We start from the raw sequence: 18,212 nt of genomic DNA, 5'->3' as shown, positions 1-18,212 counted from the left end.
GTCTCATATTGTAAAAAGTTAGATTTTCATGTCTTTTATTTTAAGCATAAAGCAGGTTGAAGTGCATATAAATACTGTGAAAGTATCAAAACGTTCAATCCACGGAAAAATACACACACCCCGTATTCTTAAACTCTGCGTTTTAAACAAGCCGTCAGGATTTCTGTACATTTGTGATGTCACAAATCTACAATATTTAGACAATTTCACAGTTTTAAACGTAAACATTCTAAACGTGCCCCAGTTTATTTCCTGTTGCAGTGTATGTGAATGACATCAGCTGACAGGAAGTAAACATGGGTGGACCCAAGCTGTTTCCTAGCAACGCAATTCCGTTGCCATTCTGTTGAAATGCACTAAAACGGAGCATTTCTGATAGAGCATGACTACAAGTATATTCAGACAGACAGTATGAGAAAAATAATGTGTTGTTTGAATATTAAAGCATGTAAACATGTTCTAGTAGAAACCCCAAATACAAGTATGAACCTGAAAATGAGCAGGATATGGCCCCTTTAAGGGATCATCAATGTTATTACAAGTCATCATGAGCAGGACGTGAATGTCTGAACCAGATTTCATGGCAATCCATCCAATAGTTGTCCTGATATTTCCCTCAAAATCACAAATCATGGTGGCACTACAGGAAAAATCAGATGATCACCAAAGTCATTAGGATACATCATGTGAGCATCATGAATGTATGTACAGAATTTCACGGCAATCCTTTTAATAGTTCTTGAGATACTTCGGTCCACTAGTGTGGCTAAAAATGTTAATATTTCCAAGCAAATGCTGATATGATATAAATATATGATATAAGAAATTTAAATTGCAAGTGTTTGGTCGTCGTGGTTGCCGGCTTTGCCTGGGAGAATTGCTGTCTGGGTTTTTTTGTGCTCCACTGAAGATCTGCCTGTTCAGTAACATTGCCACTGGGAGATGCTTGATGACTAGGAGACAAAGAGGGACTTTTAATTACAAAGACAACAGATGCTCCAAGGTTGCTTCTCTGCCCTTTCTTTGCGTAATTTAATTTGCTCTCTGTTAATTAAATGTGTTCCAGCATTGCATTCCATGTGACAAGTATTTGAACACGCTTAAATGAGACACGTTCTCCGATGCAGCGACGGTTCGTCGCTGTGCTCCTTAATGACGCTTTGTGGAAAGTTTGTCCTTCTCCTTGCAGCGTCAAAAACACAAACACACATCTTTCTGTTCAAGCAGCCAAAATGTTCTTTTTTTTTTTTTTTTACAAGGCTAATTGGTCTCCTATCTTAATTAAACATACACACACACGGTGTTTCTGAAGTAGTGCTGATAGTTGTCCCTCGTATAGCCACTGGCCTTACTTCACTTTTGGCTTCATTCAAGAAGTAGAATTGCATGTGAACAAAGAGAAATAGGATGTAGGCGCCAAGAGGCAGTTCACCCCCACCTCTCCATCAGTCAGAAATGGTTATTTGTTCTTTTTTTGTTTGTTTGTTGGCTTTTGTTTGTGCTTCATACGACAATTAATTTCCCCCGTGAGCTTGAAGCAGGAATTGATCAGGTTCAAGACAGCCAGTGAGCTTTGCATTCCCTCTTCTCTCTCTGTCTGAGAGGAAACGCACCATGCATAGCGGACTCACACACCCCCTCAAACCCCTCCCTGCAAGATCCCAAATGTAAACACAAACATGCAAGTACATAAAAACACATGCACAACGATGTTATTGTTCTCCATAGATTCGGAAAAATTACAATATCACAAAGCAGGAAGGCAAAAAAGTATAATATTGACAAAAGACTTGATTTTTTCTCTGTTTATGTCTCGTCTTTGTGTAAAACCAATATGTTTGACTAACAATCCAGGCTGCTTTCTTTATCTGATTTTTGTTGCCACTCAGATAAAGTGGCGGCGGCTCTTGGGGGGGCCGCTGTTGAGCTTAACTCTCAGGGGCCGATCACTCTGGAAGCATTTTGAAGCTTAAAAATGCCACTCTGCTTTTATTTTTCATTTAGAGTTTATATATTTTACATCATGGCCTCTCCAAATAAGATAAGATAAGATGAAGAATGAAGAATTTATCCCGAGGGAAATTGCTCTGCTGCAATACAAAGTGGGAAGAGTGCACATATAAAAGTTTGAGACTACAATAAGGTGCAAATTCAAAATATATACAATACTTACAATGCCAAAATCAGGTTAACAGTGTGGATCATAGAAATATAAACAGGTTAACGGCAGGGATCCGTGTAGGTGAGTTGCGTGTAGATGTGTACAGAATCAGATCTGAAGTATAAGTGTTGAGTATGTAAATGTACAAAGATCACCGACGTATAAAAGTTGAAGCTTCCAGGGTGTAAAAGCAAGACAAATGGAACTTAAAACCCAACAGAAACAATTACTAAAGCTTCTAGTGGGTAATGCATTGTCGTTTTTAGGCCATACATTTGTGTTTGTGTTACATTTCTTTCGCATTTTTTGCATCTGGATGTAATGATACGGTTACATTTCTGAAACAGGTTTTCAGAAAAGGAAGTTTTGGTTCCTAGACAAGCTGTGTTGTAGTCAAGACTCCCTAAACCGAGACCAAGTCAGGACCAAGACCAGAGTGTACCGAGACCAAGACAAAACCAAGACCAGACCAGTGCGAGTCCACATTCCCATAAAAACAACCACAGAAAACAAATGAAAATGTATTCACCGCAATTTAGTGATAACGCCGCATTGGTGGTCTTGACCGGTCTTGAAATAAAATCCTCTTTGTCTGAGACCGAGACAAGACTGAGTAAAAATGCGGTTGATTCTGAGATGAGACCTTCAAAAAGTGGTCTTGAGACTGGTCTGGAGTGCTACAACACAGTATATAGACACTGAATTTGCAAAATTAGGGCTGTAACTAATGATTATTTCTCTTAACAATGACTCTGCTGTTTCTTTTCTAAATAAATCAATTCATAATGTGGTCTATAAAATGTCAGAAAATAGTGACGAATGGCGTTCACAGTTTCCTAAACCTCAAGGTGAAATCTCCAAAGTGCTTGTTTTGTTCGACCAGCACTCCAAAACCCAAAACTCTGCATTTTGACTGGTAACCAGTTATATTTATGACACTCTCCATTAACCTGTTGACAACCTGTTTTTTTTAATTGTGCACATTTGATTTTTGCACCTCACTGATGATCTTTCTTGTTTATCTTTGGTCTCTATATATTTTCACTTTTCTACATTGTGCTGCATCTCCTGCACAACAATTCCCCTCGCTTAAAATGATTGATTTGCTGGCAAAGTAGTTGATGATTAATTTGATTAATCAACTAATAGATTAACCATTGCAACGAGTCTCAGATGTGTCTGTGTGTGTTTCCTGTGTGAGGATCTAGGTTTATTATAAATCTCAACAGAGTGTTGTACATGAAAAGCTGTGAGCTGTACCTGAGTCCTGGCTTGGTGCACTGAGTCTATCAACCATAGAAAACCTTTTTTCTCCACTTCCCTAACCCCCGCCCTGCCCCACTGAACAAAACAACCCAACTTTTTGTTATCAGGAGGTGGCAGCGGGCGAGCGCAGCAGGGGCGGGCGGCTGCTGGAGGAGCCCAAAATGATGCTGTTCCGGGGGAACACTTTCAGCCTCCAGGTGTCCATCCAGGACGTCCCACAGTTACTCTGGAGCATCAAGCCTTTCACCACCTGCCAGGTAAGCAGTTTATAACTGTGAGTTTAAGGGATTTAAGCATGTTTCACTGTATCTCGCTTCTAATGTAAACCGAGCTCCACTCACAGAGAAAATGTGCACCTTCATCTTCCTCAGCTTCCTCTGTTCCCCCATTATAACTCTCTCCTCGACCACTTTCGCTGTTTCTTACTTGGTCACATCAAAGCAGAAGGACAGCAGCAAGGGCACAGCAGGAGATCACTGAGGCCGACTATCTCACCCACACACACACACACACACACCCTTATGAAATTAATTATGACTGCCAGGCAGGCGCACACACTCCCAGTTATCTTCCTAGGGGTCTACATGCTGCATGTTCTGCTCTGCCCTGTGATGTTTATCCCACCAGTGACATCCTATTAGCAGAATTAGCCCACCGTAGTGCGTCCAGAATGCCAACAAGGTCTTCCTGGAGAGGGAAGAGCCGCTATGTGAGGGTCCTACAGGGAAGATGACTGTAGGCTTTCATTCAGACAGCACTTTTGACTAAAGGAGGCTTTTACAAGTAGCCATCCTCCCGTCTGATGGATCTGAAGAGAGGATGATTCATCCGTAAAACACTGTTTTTGACCTGTTCTCACTGCGCCACTGTCTGGGTCACTCAGTAGTTAGTAATGGAAGTGAAAATTGGCCTTTTAGATTCCATTTACTGCAAAAGCTCTGTTACTTTTTAAGTTTTTCAGCCACCACTGTTGGGGGAAATGCAGCACAAGCTGGGTAAATGAAGGCATCTCTGTCCTAATTCCATAATCGCGTTACAGTTCCAGATCTAACAGATTAGCATTTACAAGCATATTATCAGAAAAGAAAACATAACAGGAAAAGAAAGTGGTAAATATGGCAATGGAAAGTCTAAGTCTACGACTACTAAAAGAAATCTTCAGAGGATTATTTTATGTCATTTCTGCTAATGATGTGGGCTTAGGTCTGGCGTATTTATTGACATAATGCTTGCATGTAATACTAGCCACACTGTTGGTTATAATGCAAAAGTAATATAAAGTAATTTATTTCTCCCAGGCAACAGTCTGTAACATAATGTATAATTTATTACATTTTTGCACTAATGACTGCAGCTCTTTCAGATGTTAGCAGATATATTTTCGTCCCTTTGGGCTCTAAATGCCTTCTAGTGTTCTGTCTGATTTGTAAACTGCTTGATTAGGTAACTAAAGATGCCACTCATACTGTAAATGGGTGAAAAAGCAGGACTCAAATAATCTCTTTGGTTTGATGTAGTCTAATCCTTTCATCGTCCTCCCCGCCCCGCTGTCCACCGGTGTCCTCGCCCTGCAGGAGTTCTCCTTTTCTCAGGTGTGGGCCAGTAACCAGCGTCCCCTGCAGTGTGCCTTCTCCCTGGAGCGATACAGCCACTCCTCGTCCCAGCTCTCCTGCAAGATCGGCATCCGCCAGGTCAAAGGCGAGGAGCAGATCCTCCAGGTCTACACGTCCGTGGTGGAGGTGAGTAGCGGCGCACGTGGAAACAAGACAGCGTGTCCTCGCTGAGTGGGCAGTCAAGCGGCTTGCTAATAGGCTCTTTTATTACACTGAATAACTCTTGATTTGATTTAAGGGCTTGCTTAATGAGCCTCTCAGGGAGCTTTTCATGTATAGATTGCAAATTGTCTTGATAAGTCCTTGTCCTTGCCTTCATATTGAGAATTTCAGCTGCGGCGTCAAAATCGCCCTGACACCTCTTTCTTTCTTTTCTTCTTCTTGCTGCTAGAGCGAAAAGGGAGTGGTTCCCTTTTTCACTCAGTCAGACTGTACCATCACCTCCCAGACAGGGTCAAGGGCCTTTAAAATCCCCCTGTCCATCCGTCAGCGGATCAGCGCCACCTTCGACACCGCTAACGCCAAGGGGAAGGACTGGCAGCTCTTGGCTCAGAAGCTCCATATAGACAGGTATCAAAGGTTTTCATTCTATATTGTTTGTCGTTTACCTCTCGATGAGTCGCACAAGCTCCGATGTACGAATGAGTTTTGTTCAGGTGTAATTACAGAATGATGAATAGAAAGCAGAAATGCTCCGTGTCCTGGCCTCTCCTCTGTGTAAACGTCGATTCCCACTTTGAATACTATTTTTAATCTGGAATTTAGGCACCGTGTCAGCCTTAATCTGCCATCACCAAGCAGCCTTCAGTAACACGCCACACTGCTGATTTCATTATAGATCTAGAAACACATGCACATGCAGAGAGAGAGAGAGAGAGAGAGCGAGAGAGCGGGGAGATGTAAGGGCCAACTTTAGCTCAGTCAGAATAACCGGAGAGAAGATGCCGTGTTTTGCAGAAATAAGAAGGAAGGTCTGAGAGCGCTGACAGGCCAGCCTCTGGCAAGAAAATGTGTTCATGTTAGCACTCTTCATTAGCAGCATCTCTGCATGCGCTCCCGCTAAACTTTTCTGGAGGTTGTGCCAGGTCAGTATTTGCGTAGGCTGTAGGAGGATTTTAGTTGTTTGGAAAGGGTTGATCTCGATTTGTGCTTCAGAAGAGAAGTCAATAATCAAGATGAAGATTAGATCTGTGCAGTCAGCTCCACGGAGCACTTGCGGGAGAAGAAGAAAAAAGTACTATCTTCTCTTTCTTGCCAGTTGGAGAAACATGAGAGGGAAAAGTTAACTAAGAAACTGTGACTGAAACTATGTGATTAAGGAATTCCACTTAGTCTGAAAACAAACATCTGTGACCGAGGAACGGGAAAGGATTTCAACATTTTTTTTCTTTTCAGCCCAGTCGAACACACCAAGAAGCATGTAATGGGAATGTCTCTACCTAGTTAAGCAGATTTCTGTCATTATTTGCTCCGAATGTGGGGGAACATCATCACGCCGAGGAGGATAGAGAGGAAAAAGAGGGTAGAAGGCAACAAAGGAAATCCCATTGCTCATTGTAATGAAACAGTGCACTCTGTTGGAGAGGCGTTATAACAGCAGCAGCAGCAGCACGGGGACAAAATCAATGTATATGTTCACACTACAGACTGTAACTGAATGTTACTGTACTCTTACTGTTGTTGACCTTAAGACAAACCAGTTTACTTGATCTTCACTGACTTTTACTGACTGACTAACGGTCAGATTTCTGTATCGTCAGCCACAAAGTAAAACATTTTTATTAAATATTAGTTATCTTTTACTATGACAACAAGTAAGCTAGGAATTTGAGAATTACTATATTTCAAAAAAGGTAAAATATCTTCTTTTATGTATATAAGAAAGGCAACAACCCACATACTCAAAACGAGTCTACACTGAACTTTAAAGGGCACTCCCCCAATATTACACATGAAGTTCAGTTCATAGTGATGTCATGAGGGTTATCTCTGCTTGGGCTTGAGACTTAAAACAAAGAACGTATAGTATTGCCAAGAAGTGAAAGTCAATTGTTCGTTACATTACAACATCAGTGCTCATTCCTCTTTTTTGTAATCTGTCCCTCATGAGTCCCCCAAGTATATGGAAGTTTAAATCACTGCAGTAGCCCTTTAGATGTCTTTGCATTGTCCTTCCTTATCATAATTAGTGCAAGGCAATCACTTCACTGCTGAACCACTATTAACTGGCACTCATTTGTTCCCAGCAATTACTCCTTGCCTCGTGATCTACTCTAATATAATATTCCGTTTCCCCCCTTGGCCTGTAGGAACCTGTGCTACTTTGCATGTCAGGAGAGCCCATCGTCAGTGATTCTGAGTCTGTGGGAAGCCCAGCACCAGGACTCGGGGGACCTGGACTCTCTGGCCAGTGCCCTTGAGGAAATCGGCAAGGTCCAGTCCCCAAGGACCGCCACTCTTGGCTGCAGCAGAGAAGAACGGGACTCAGAATTCACTAAACTTGGGTAGACGGCAGATCAAAACAATGATGAACCTTTACTGCATGAACACTGATGATTGATCAGGTGTACCAGCTAACCTATGGTGAAGAGGAGGAGGAGGGGACGCAAAGAGGACAGCAGGGAAACTCAGTTTTGGACTGTTACTAAAGGAACACCTCTGCTAAACCAAATAGCACATACAGACAGACGGAAACAACAAGGAACAACCGAGAGAGTGTCATTGAGAGGCACCGACAAAACATTTAAAGGAATATAAGCGTCCCACACCCACCTATGATTGAGAAATGTCAACCTGACAGGTTTGATAACCTGTATTCAAAGGTTTATGGATATCCGCGTGAGGAGGACTCTCCATGTTTAGGATGGAGTGTGTTTTGGACCGACTGCCAATCAGGCTGGTGTTGTGACCTTCCCCGGATCGGATGTGCTGGCACTTGCCCTCAAACAGTCCTCTGGGCTGTCAGAAATGTTTAGTGTAATGTCATTTTGTTGTCATTCATTCTCCAGATCCCCTAATGCTTCTTTTTTTTCTGTTCTACAGCGTGTCTCTAATGTTGGTGGTGGAGTTAGAGGAGAAAAACAGGAAGTAAGAAATATTTATTTGTGTCAGAACTTTAGGTCAGAGAGACTGACACCGATTAGCATTTAAAAGAGAAAGTACGGATGTGTAAGACTGTATAAACGGTGCTAAATTGGCGTCGATCACATGGATAACAATCATTTTAAGAAACACCCACATGTAGAACGTTTTCAACCCCACTTGCAGAACACAAAACAAAGCCCGCAGAAGAGGATAAGTTATCCCAATGTACAATGCAACGAGGTGCACCTCATGTCTAATCATCATCTTCTGGTTCTTTTTGTAGGAAAATTGATGTGTGTGATAAGTGACTTCATACCAGACAGACAGTGGGAACACTACATACACTGCAAACTGTCGGCGCTGGTTAAGTGGTGTGTACTTTCAAGGCCCTCTGGGACTTTTTTGAATTTGATGTGTGGCTTGATTTGAGCTGCCTTTTCTTTTTTTCTTTTTTTGGATCATACCTGGATTTCATTATTTGGAGGCGACACTCACTCATCGCTCCTCTGTCCATCTCTTTCCCAGCCGGAGTCGCTCCACCTGCCCCCTAAACATGATAAAGTGACTTTGTGTTGAACTCTGTGTTGGCTCTCTCTTTTCATCTACTTCATGAATTCAATCCTTGAAAGGCCCCAACATAATGTACGGTGGAGAAATCAGCTGCAGTAAATCTGTCTTCAGCAAAGAGATGAAACATTTAAATACAAAATCCAATTTTTTGAAAGACGTAAAAGAACGATGTAAGCACTCCTTAAGTTTGGATGGCAGATCCTGCTGTCATTCCTCCTTAGAAGTACTTCAAAAGCTGCCTTTTTGGGAAATAAGCTATTCGCTTTTTTTACCTAGAGTTAGATGAGAAGATTGATACCACTCTCAAATGACAATGGTAACAATCTTCTCCTCTAAATTTTGACACAAAAGCTAATTCCCCAAAATGTCAAACAGTTCCTTTAATTTATTAAGACTCCCGGTTTCATATTCAAGCTGCCAAAGAAGGATGCAGGTCTAAGCGTGCTCATGATGGCTCTACAGTGGAAAAGAAAATTCCTATTAATTCGTGTATTCGTGGAAATATTCTGAGATATGTGTGTCATTCGATAGTCTGAGGTCCTCCTGAAAATCTGTTTTCATTGAGCCGTGACTGCCAAATAATCAAACTGGAAATGACGCAAACGTGTAGTCTCTATCAGCAAGCCATCTGCATGGATCAAAGAACACCACATGTACAGACAAACCTCGATAAGGAGATTCTCCGCTATCAGCTGGAAAGGTCGCAGTGTGAAAAAAGGCCAAAGCTTGGAATACATTTAGAAAGAAACTGACTTAGAACACTTACAGCAGGATCTAAACCTTAAAGGGGACATATCATGCTCATTTTCAGGTTTATACTTGTGTTTGGGGTTTCTACTAGAACATGTTTACATGCTTTAATGTTAAAAAAAAACATTTTTCTCATACTGTCTGTCTGAATATACCTGAGTTCACCCTCTGTCTGAAACGCTCCGTTTTAGCGCCTGTCTCTTTAAGAGCCCCTCCTGAAAAAGCCGCTGCTCTGATTGGCTTGCAAGAAAAACATGGTGCACCTCTGCATGTGACATAGGAAGGGGAGCCAAATCTGAACGGTTTGTTGAATTACATGTTTTCTGATCTATGCAGCCGACAAATAACTGACTGGGTTGTCTTATTTCACAGTTTGTGTGTTGGTAGGCACTCCAGATACATAAATATATGAGCACAAGCACTGAAAAAGTGAGTTTTTCATGGTATGTCCCCTTTAACTAAGCATGTAAAATACATGCAACAGTGCCGTGAAGTCTCTTCTCTATGTTTTGTGATTAAAAGTACATTATGAAGTGGCTGAAGAAACCGAGGGGTGCAACAAATGATTATTTTCATTATCGATAATATCAGTTTGGTCCAGAAAATAGTGTGTTTAGCGTGCAAAGAGTACGCCTTTTCTTGATTTGTGCGTGTCATTTGTATACCATGTATCCTGTACTGACTGCAATGTAAACACACGTATAAATGCTACGGTGAGAGCTAGTGACGTAGTATAAAAAACGAGAAAGACCACTTATGGTGGGCGGGTTGGGAGGTGGCTGGGCCAGGAGACTGTTGTATTCGAGACCGTTGTTGACCGGTGTTTTGTTTTGTGACGTTCTCGATTGTCACGTGTTTTTTTATTAACATTTGTGACGTGTTTCCATACGTGTCTTACTTAGTTTACGTACTTATTTTAAGCCCAACCATGACGTTTTTCCAAAAGCTAACTAAGTGGTTTTCCTGCCTAAACTATCTATAATCTATGGATGTTTGCGAGAAGTACAAATAACACGCGAAAAGGCTAAAATGCGTACTCATGACAAGCGGAATGTCGTGATATTTATACGCCTTCCCGTGAGACCGGGTTGAAAATGTCCATCACAGTTTCCCAAAGCTCAATTTGACCCATTCCAATGTCCTGATTTGATTTTTTTGGGGGGCATTTTACCTTAAATATCTGTTGATAGGCTAATAGATGAATCACCTAATCATAACCCATGTAGGTAACAGTCGTACCTTTTCATATGCAAAGAAATCAATTTTGTTTCAGTCAAACACTGAGAAAAATGACTGTTGTCACCATCCAGACTGAAGGCGAGCCTTAAGGTCATCTGATGTAACCTATCTAATGGTACCTATTATTAGCCTAGCTGAAGGAGTGCTTGGCCTCCTCAGCTACAAGGTTACAAGGCTATACAGGAGAAACTTACAATCAACTGCTTAAAGCAGCTTTTGATTGACTGAAAATGTGTTTTTAACTACTCCCTATAAGCACTGAAATTATTCCGATCGGTTAGTCCTCGTCTCATCAGATGGACTGTGGGGTGTTTCAGAAGTAGGATAATTGTCTTTTCAGAGTTTTCAAGGAGAAACCAAAGTAATGTGGACCCAGTGTAATGTTAGTGAGCCTCCAGATTCATGGGAAATTCCACATTTTGAGTGATTTGTACTGCAGTGCAGAGATTGGGACCAGCTTGTTTCCATCACTACTCTATAAAGGATACCAGCATGTGTATTTGTTACTCCCGTACTTAGGACTACATTGACTTTTTTTACAGCAAGCGGATTATTCTAATACTTGCTTCTTCCTTCTGGGAACGGCTCCTTTCCAGGAACACATGGATTTTCTGCTAACTTCTATCACGCTGACAACTGTGGATGAATGTTTCCCCGCTGTGCCACCTGGAAGAGCAATCTTACCTATTCAGAGTCGGGTACACGGGACCTCCTGCAGGGCTGTAGTGTCGGCTAATGGCGCCAAACGTCGCTTCTCTTGGGGGGGAAAAAATATTATTACTGTATCTCAAGCTCTCAAAAGAGGAAAGAATGATCCGAGTTGAAAGACCTGAGCGATTACCCACAATATGATGAATCATCACTGTAAGAGCTGATCCCTTCTGAGTCATGAGTTGACCTTTCTGCTGAGGCACAGAAAATGTCCCGTGTCCCCCCACAAGGCCTTGTGTGATAAATCATTTATGCTGAACTCAGATTTTCATCCAAACTTTTTTCCATTGTATTTACAGATGTGTCTGAGCTTGAGATGGGATCAGTCAGATCTCCTTGGTTCTAAAGAAATGGGATACGACACTCTCAGGCTGGTCTCACACACAGTTCGTCACTATACCTACGTAAAGTAATGCACTATAATTCATGTATATCCCATGAAATCAGTTTGTATGTTATCCACGTAGTTGTGAACCAGGGAGTATAAAGAGCGGTGAACGTTGCATAGGGAGAAGGTCAGGCTGGAAGGCCGGGTCAAAAAATACTTTCGCCCAGGAGACCGTCGTTCATGTCCCGTGTGAAACCAGAAGTCAACATTGATTTATTCATCACGTAACTTACTTACTTAAGTAACGCCACTTCCGCAGTTATTTTAAGCCAAACCACGATCTTTTCCTAAACCTGACTAAGTAGTTTTGTTGCCTAAACCTAAGTCGATCTTTTCCTTAAACCTAACCAAGTTGATATTTTCCTAAACCTAACCAAGTCGATCTTTTTCTAAACCTAACCAAGTCGATCTTTTCCTAAACCTAACTAAGTAGTGTTATTGCCTAAACCTTACTAAATCAATCTTTTCCTAAACTTAACCAAGTAGTTTTGTTGACTAAACCTAACCAAGTCGATCTTTTCCTAAACCTAACTAAGTACTTTTGTTGCCTAAACCTAACCAAGTTGATCTTTTCTTAAACCTAACCAAGTCGATCTTTTCCTAAAACTAACTTAGTAGTTTTGTTGCCTAAACCTAAGGACGTTGTTTCCTGTGAAGACGGAAGTTTATTTTGAAAAGACTGTATGCATGTAACAAGCAGAATTGACACATGTTGCTGGAAATTCGTAGGAAAATAAACGAAAAAGGAGGAATCACTTTTTTGTAAGATATCTTACGAACCGTTGTATGAGAATACGTTGCAACTCTCCATTCCAGCTGTGTAGAGAGACCTTTTAGGACAGGTACTGGAGTAACAAAAAAGCGAAGGAAGGACAAGAGGGGGCGCAAAATGTTAAGGCAGCAGTTGGGCAGGTGCTCAGTTCCTCTATCCTGTACATTTCAGGAAAATATCAAAACTCCCCCAACAACTAGGAAAAGTGCAAAATGATTCCAGTTGACAGAACGCTGGGGAAAAAAAGGAAATTTGTCTTGACAAGCGCCCTGTTCCAGCTGATGGTCTACTGAGCAACAACGTTACTAGTTGCATGACCGTGAGACTTGATGGAAATGTTGTCCTGTAGAGAAGGGACACAGCGAAGGCATTATATGGCACCACATCACTCCAGGAGATGAACAGCGCCCATCTCTACACATCACAGTATAGAAAGTTTAACTTCACTCACTCCCTAATTTCCAGTGATTTCCAGTCGGGGAAGGAACCACACCTCGCTATGCAGATCTATAACGAACGGTGACATCGTTGTGATTTATGCCACCTCGTAAAGATTTTATGGACACCGCTGGAGTGAAGATGACTTTGGATTTTGTTGGAAATCTTTTTTTGGCAGAAGGCCTTGAAACTTCACTGGAATTGACTTTTTTTTTTTGGCTCAAGGCTGCCAAATCTCACTCCAGAAACTTTTTTTTGTTCCCAGTGTGCCCACTCAAAATCTCACACACCTGCCCTGAACTCTTGCTTTTTCTTACTTATTCAACATCACATTATTTAGTAGAATTTTTCATCTACTTTGCTGCGTCTAGCCCCTTTTTTCTCTCACACACACACACAGACATGCAAAATTAAAACGAAAACAGATAAGCTTTATAGATCGATGTGTCGTGTACCACAAAAAAAACAGTTTTCTAACTAATTGTGCCTCTCCATGTGGGTTTCATCAGAGAGTCTGACCAGAATGTTTTTTTATTATACACCATATCAAAGAAACTAGTATGTTATATGCAATCTGTATTGTTCATTGCCGTGCACAGTGCCCACCTTGTACACACTGTAGAGGTGTTTCCTGAGAATGCATTTAAACCTGTTATCTCCGATGCCAGGAACTTACAGCGACGATGAGCTGACTAAAAACGATTTGACCATCTGTCACCTGAGGATGCTCAGCGTGTCCATCGGTGTCCTTTACATAAACTCGATGACTCAGAGAGCGTGCGAGTGCGAGTGCGTGAAGGAAAGTTGTAACTTTTAAAAAGCTGTATTACGTGTCCTTGGAAAAATCCAGCCTACAGTAGTGCTACTATTTCAGCTTATTCAGATGTGTGATGTAATGTGTTTTTCTCACAGCCGACTATCTTAAGATCTGCATTGCTTTGGAGAAAATAGAAAACAATGCTAACTTGAGTAAAAAAAGTATATCCATTCATCAAACGTGGTGAAAGTTTAATTCAAAACTTTTATTGTTTTGGTCGTCGTTTCTATTTCTCTGCTTTTCTTTCCAGGACGAAAATCTACTGCCTTTTCAAATCTTACTCTCATTTCACTCTATTTATCAAATGAAAACTGCTGGAAGTAATTATTATTATTTTATTCTATATGTATACGGTGCAATGCATTTATAGCTCTATGTTTGATTTAAAACATCTGAATACATTTTCTGTACTCAAGGTTTGATTTACATGCTATATGAATGTTTAAGTTCAGAAGGTGACATTACTGCTGATCATCTTTCTCTTTTTTTTCTTTCTTTTCTTCTCTTTTTCAAAGATTTTCAATTTCAAAACTGTATATACTGTATTGTGTTGAAATAAATATGCAGTGAAAGCATACAATTCACTGTTTATCTGTGGTTTATACATCTTAGGTTCCTTTTAGCATATAATTATAGCTATTTTAGCAAATAATGATTAAATAATGTTTATAATAAAGTCATTTTTGATAAAGTTTGAGGTAAATATTGGGGTAATATGGCAGTAATTACAAAGAAATTTCAAATAGGTTACTTGCTAATTATCACCTAAGTACCAAGAAATTTGCGGACCTGTATTTATTTTATTTATTTATTTTATTTATTTTATTTATTTTATTTATTTTATTTATTTTATTTATTTTATTTAACCTGTATTTAACCTGTATTTAACCTGTATTTAACCTGTATTTAACCTGTATTTAACCTGTATTTAACCAGGTTTATCCCTTTGAGATTAAGTTGCAGACAGAAACACAGACATAGACAAAATACAGTTCACAAACACTAAAAGCACTAAAATTTGCATTAAAAGAGAACTATCTAAAGACAAATGGGGGGACGAAAAGGAACTTTTGTACAACAAGGGAAGCTAAAAACATTGGCATGCCATAGAGTCTGCTTCTAAAGCCTTCATTTTAGATTTAAAAAATGTTTAATGATACCAGCTCCTTGATTTTTAGGTCATTTTGGAGCAAATTCCAGGCTGAGGGTGCAGAATATGCAAAAGCCCTTGCCCCAATTTTTGTCCCGAGGTTTTGGGACAGAGAGCACAAAAAGGTCCTGTGAACGCAGTGAATACTGTTCACAATTTTTGTGTAATAAAAACACTTAAGTAGTGTGGGAGCAGACCCAGAATCACCTTATATAATATATATAAAGATGTACCAATGGGAGAGCCTACGGGTTGCCAGTGCAGGCCATCCCTCCTGAGAGTACAACTCACAGTGGTGAGTCAGAGCTTCACAATTTGTAATGAACCTCAAGGATGCATGGTGTATGGATGCATATTTGATGTAGCAACACTTCATGTTCTGTAAAATTAACTGTTGCTAAATAATCTATAAATAACTGATCTATATTCAATGCAAAACATGAAGATAGCAGCCTTTCGTGTAACTCAGCTGACAGTAACAATTAAACCCCAACAGCAGATGGCACTGTGTGCTTTCTTCTTATGAAGGGTTATCTTGTCTAGGCATGCCTTCACTCCATTCGGTGTGTGCGCATGTGCACACACACACACACACACACTCACACACACACAGGGCTGTAGGTTGTTTCCATGACATGAGGCAGTCACACAGACAGGCGTGCATGTGTGCCCCTTCCACAGTGTGGGTAGGGTCTAGTCAGGCCTGGCACTCAGCAGCCTGCTACACCCTGTCTGACAACGCCAATGCAGCTCAGCGCTCAGCCACGAGGCTGCAAGACTGCCATTCCATTTCTATTACAGCGTGCAACACAATCATTCTGTCGCTCTGTGCGGTTTGCATTACATTAACCTTTTGAAGACTTTAGTTAATTTTTGATCTGTTCTACCTGCTCTAGTTTAGTATCGCCACTCAGCCGTGCACACCAGCCGGATGTCATCTGTCCCAGGCAGGCTGCAGGCTTTCCCAGCAGGCCTCTCTCCTTCCCCTCCAGACGACACACACACACACACACACACACACACACATCCCTGGCACAACCAGAGCCCTCTCACCCCCCGTCTAACACGCCCCACCCCACCCCGCTCGCCTCTGGACAACTGCTCTGACTCAAACGGATTAAAGATGACTCTCTTCTCTCACTCTCTTTTTTTTTCACCCTCTCTCTCTCTCTCTCTCTTGACTTCTCTTTTCTTTCCATGCCGGATGAAAGGCCTCCCAGACACCCACTCCATGCACATACCATTCAGGCCAGGACACACAGGAAGTCTATGTGCTGCGCGGAGAGGAGGGGTGGGGGGGTGGGAAGTGGTGGAGGAAAGGAGGGAGGGAGGGGGGGCGCTCAGTACAGAGGGAGAAAGGATTGGAGGGGGGGGGCGAGAGAAGGGCTAAATGCAAGTCATGTGAAGCTCATGAGAACTAACCTACAAAACTTGTTTTCCTCTCACCAACTCTTTACTCTCGTTCGTTTCCTTTCTCTGTCTTCTTTATGCAGTTTCTTCCCCGTTACCATGGCAACTTTATCTTCATTTTCATCTCCCATCTCGGTGCAAGAACAAAATACTTCTCTGTGCCGATTGCTCTGAAACAGAAGGTTGGTTATGTAGCCGACTATGACTCATTGATTAAGGCATTAAATGTGTTTGCACACTACTGACTGTAAGTGTGATCGCATACTAACTTTGTTTGTCCTCTTACTCTTGTAAACTTTGGATGCAGTAAAAGTCGAGACACCGGTTAAGTTAAATTCCTTCCTTACAGTTGTTTGTGGAGGATCTGTCTTTTTCAAGCGGCGCCGTGCCATTTAGTTATGAGATTAGCTTCAGCCCAAATTTGCTGGAACTGTGAATAATTGCATCACGTGGAATGGAGCACTCAGTGCATTTGTTACTTTTACAGGGTGCTCCAGTGTGTGTGTGTGTGTGTGTGTGTGTGTGTGTGTGTGTGTGTGTGTGTGTGTGAGAGTGAGTGTGTGTGTGTGAGTGAGTGGGTGGGTGGGTGACTGCAGCCCCAGCTCGCAGGGAACGGCGTCACGTCGCATGCTTTGAATTACTGTACTTTCGCGGCTGGTAGACAGTCTGCTGCCAACTGTCTCTCAGCGGATCAGACAGCTAACATCAGCACTGTGGGTTCTGCCACGAGTCCTCCTTTAATTCCCACTCACTGCCTTTTTTCCAACACACTTTCTCTATTTTTTGGATTTCTTTCCCCCCCTTACCAAAAAGAAGTTTATTCAAGTGTGCTATTAGTATACTTCTTTTAAACTTAAAATAAGAGAGTATACTTATCAGAAATATACCTAACAAAAGTATACTTAAGTATGCTTGGCTCATACTGACAAGTATACAGAAAAGTATAGTCAAGAAAGTCTCAGTTTGTTGTAAAACTGTTGAGGTATCAGACTGTGAAAATACAGAATTAGAAAGACTACACACCCAAAAGTCGCGTAGTGACGTCTCTCTCTCTCTCTCTGAAGCTGCCTGTGTGTTTCGTACTTCGTACAAGCTAGCTAGACCCAACTCACATCTTACATCAGGAGTACCAACTTTTACCTTCCGGCAGGAGATATAGAGTCCCACGGTGCAGGTTGAACCTTTACAAACATTCATTCCTGCCGATGTCTATTAAACTCCTCAACAACATATAACATCAAGCTATCATAATGACAGTGCAATATGTTAAATTGGGACAGTGCAATATGTTGCATATGTGTAATATTGGACTATTGTCTGTGCAATATGGGCAACACGGTAGACGGTGCAGTGCACTACCGGTGCAATACCTGCCATGGTGTGTGTGATAGTGTGTGTGATAGTATGTGCCATTATGTACATGGACTGTGTATGTGTTGGAACATCTGTTTCTGTGAAACTGTTTCCCTGCCTGATGTGGAATTGTTTATTATTGTTGTTTATGCTGTTTTAATTCAGTGTTTGTAACTGCAGTTGGACGGAGTCCAGGAAAAATTTCCCCACGGGGACAATAAAAGTATATCTTATCTTATCTTACTGTTTTTTCCGAAATAAGGTGTTGGATTTAGGCTCTCAATAAGCCTACTTGTACTTAATCTTTTGATCGAGATATACTTAAGAAAAGTATAATTAAGTATTCTTGAGTAGCAGACTCGAATCTCTGCTAAAAAGTGTATGTGTATGTACAAAAAACTATTAAACTAGTAGATAACTGAGAGTATACTTTAAAGAGCACTTTCATAAACTAAAGTGGGCACAAGTATGAAACTAGTAAACTATCAGT

The 18,212-nt window shown here is 41.2% G+C and overlaps 1 protein-coding gene and 1 long non-coding RNA gene across 9 annotated transcripts in view; both read left to right on the top strand.

Moving 5' to 3' along the window:
* The window catches only part of LOC141757314 (netrin receptor UNC5D-like), a 211,930-nt gene extending 200,485 nt beyond the window's left edge, over positions 1-11,445 (top strand). For 5 of the 8 annotated variants that reach the window (XM_074617728.1, XM_074617727.1, XM_074617729.1 and 2 more), the window contains 4 exons: positions 3,535-3,684; positions 5,002-5,166; positions 5,432-5,610; positions 7,350-11,445. In XM_074617728.1, coding sequence (XP_074473829.1) covers positions 3,535-3,684; positions 5,002-5,166; positions 5,432-5,610; positions 7,350-7,548 — 693 coding nt within the window. In that variant the 3' untranslated portion in view covers positions 7,549-11,445. Of the gene's footprint in view, positions 1-3,534; positions 3,685-5,001; positions 5,167-5,431; positions 5,611-6,435; positions 7,103-7,349 lie in introns of those variants that run through there. The other 3 variants (XR_012591619.1, XM_074617730.1, XM_074617731.1) reach the window with 3 other exon arrangements.
* Positions 11,446-12,061: 616 nt separating this feature from the next.
* On the top strand, positions 12,062-14,095 carry LOC141757315 (uncharacterized). The gene is made up of 2 exons (XR_012591620.1): positions 12,062-12,133; positions 12,266-14,095. It is a non-coding gene; the product is annotated as an uncharacterized LOC141757315 (long non-coding RNA).
* Positions 14,096-18,212: the final 4,117 nt, after the last annotated feature.

This window comes from Sebastes fasciatus, chromosome 19 (assembly GCF_043250625.1).
Source record: "Sebastes fasciatus isolate fSebFas1 chromosome 19, fSebFas1.pri, whole genome shotgun sequence".
NCBI lineage: Eukaryota > Metazoa > Chordata > Actinopteri > Perciformes > Sebastidae > Sebastes > Sebastes fasciatus.
Note: the sequence above shows the minus strand (reverse complement) of the source record. Positions and strands in the feature narration are given on the sequence as shown.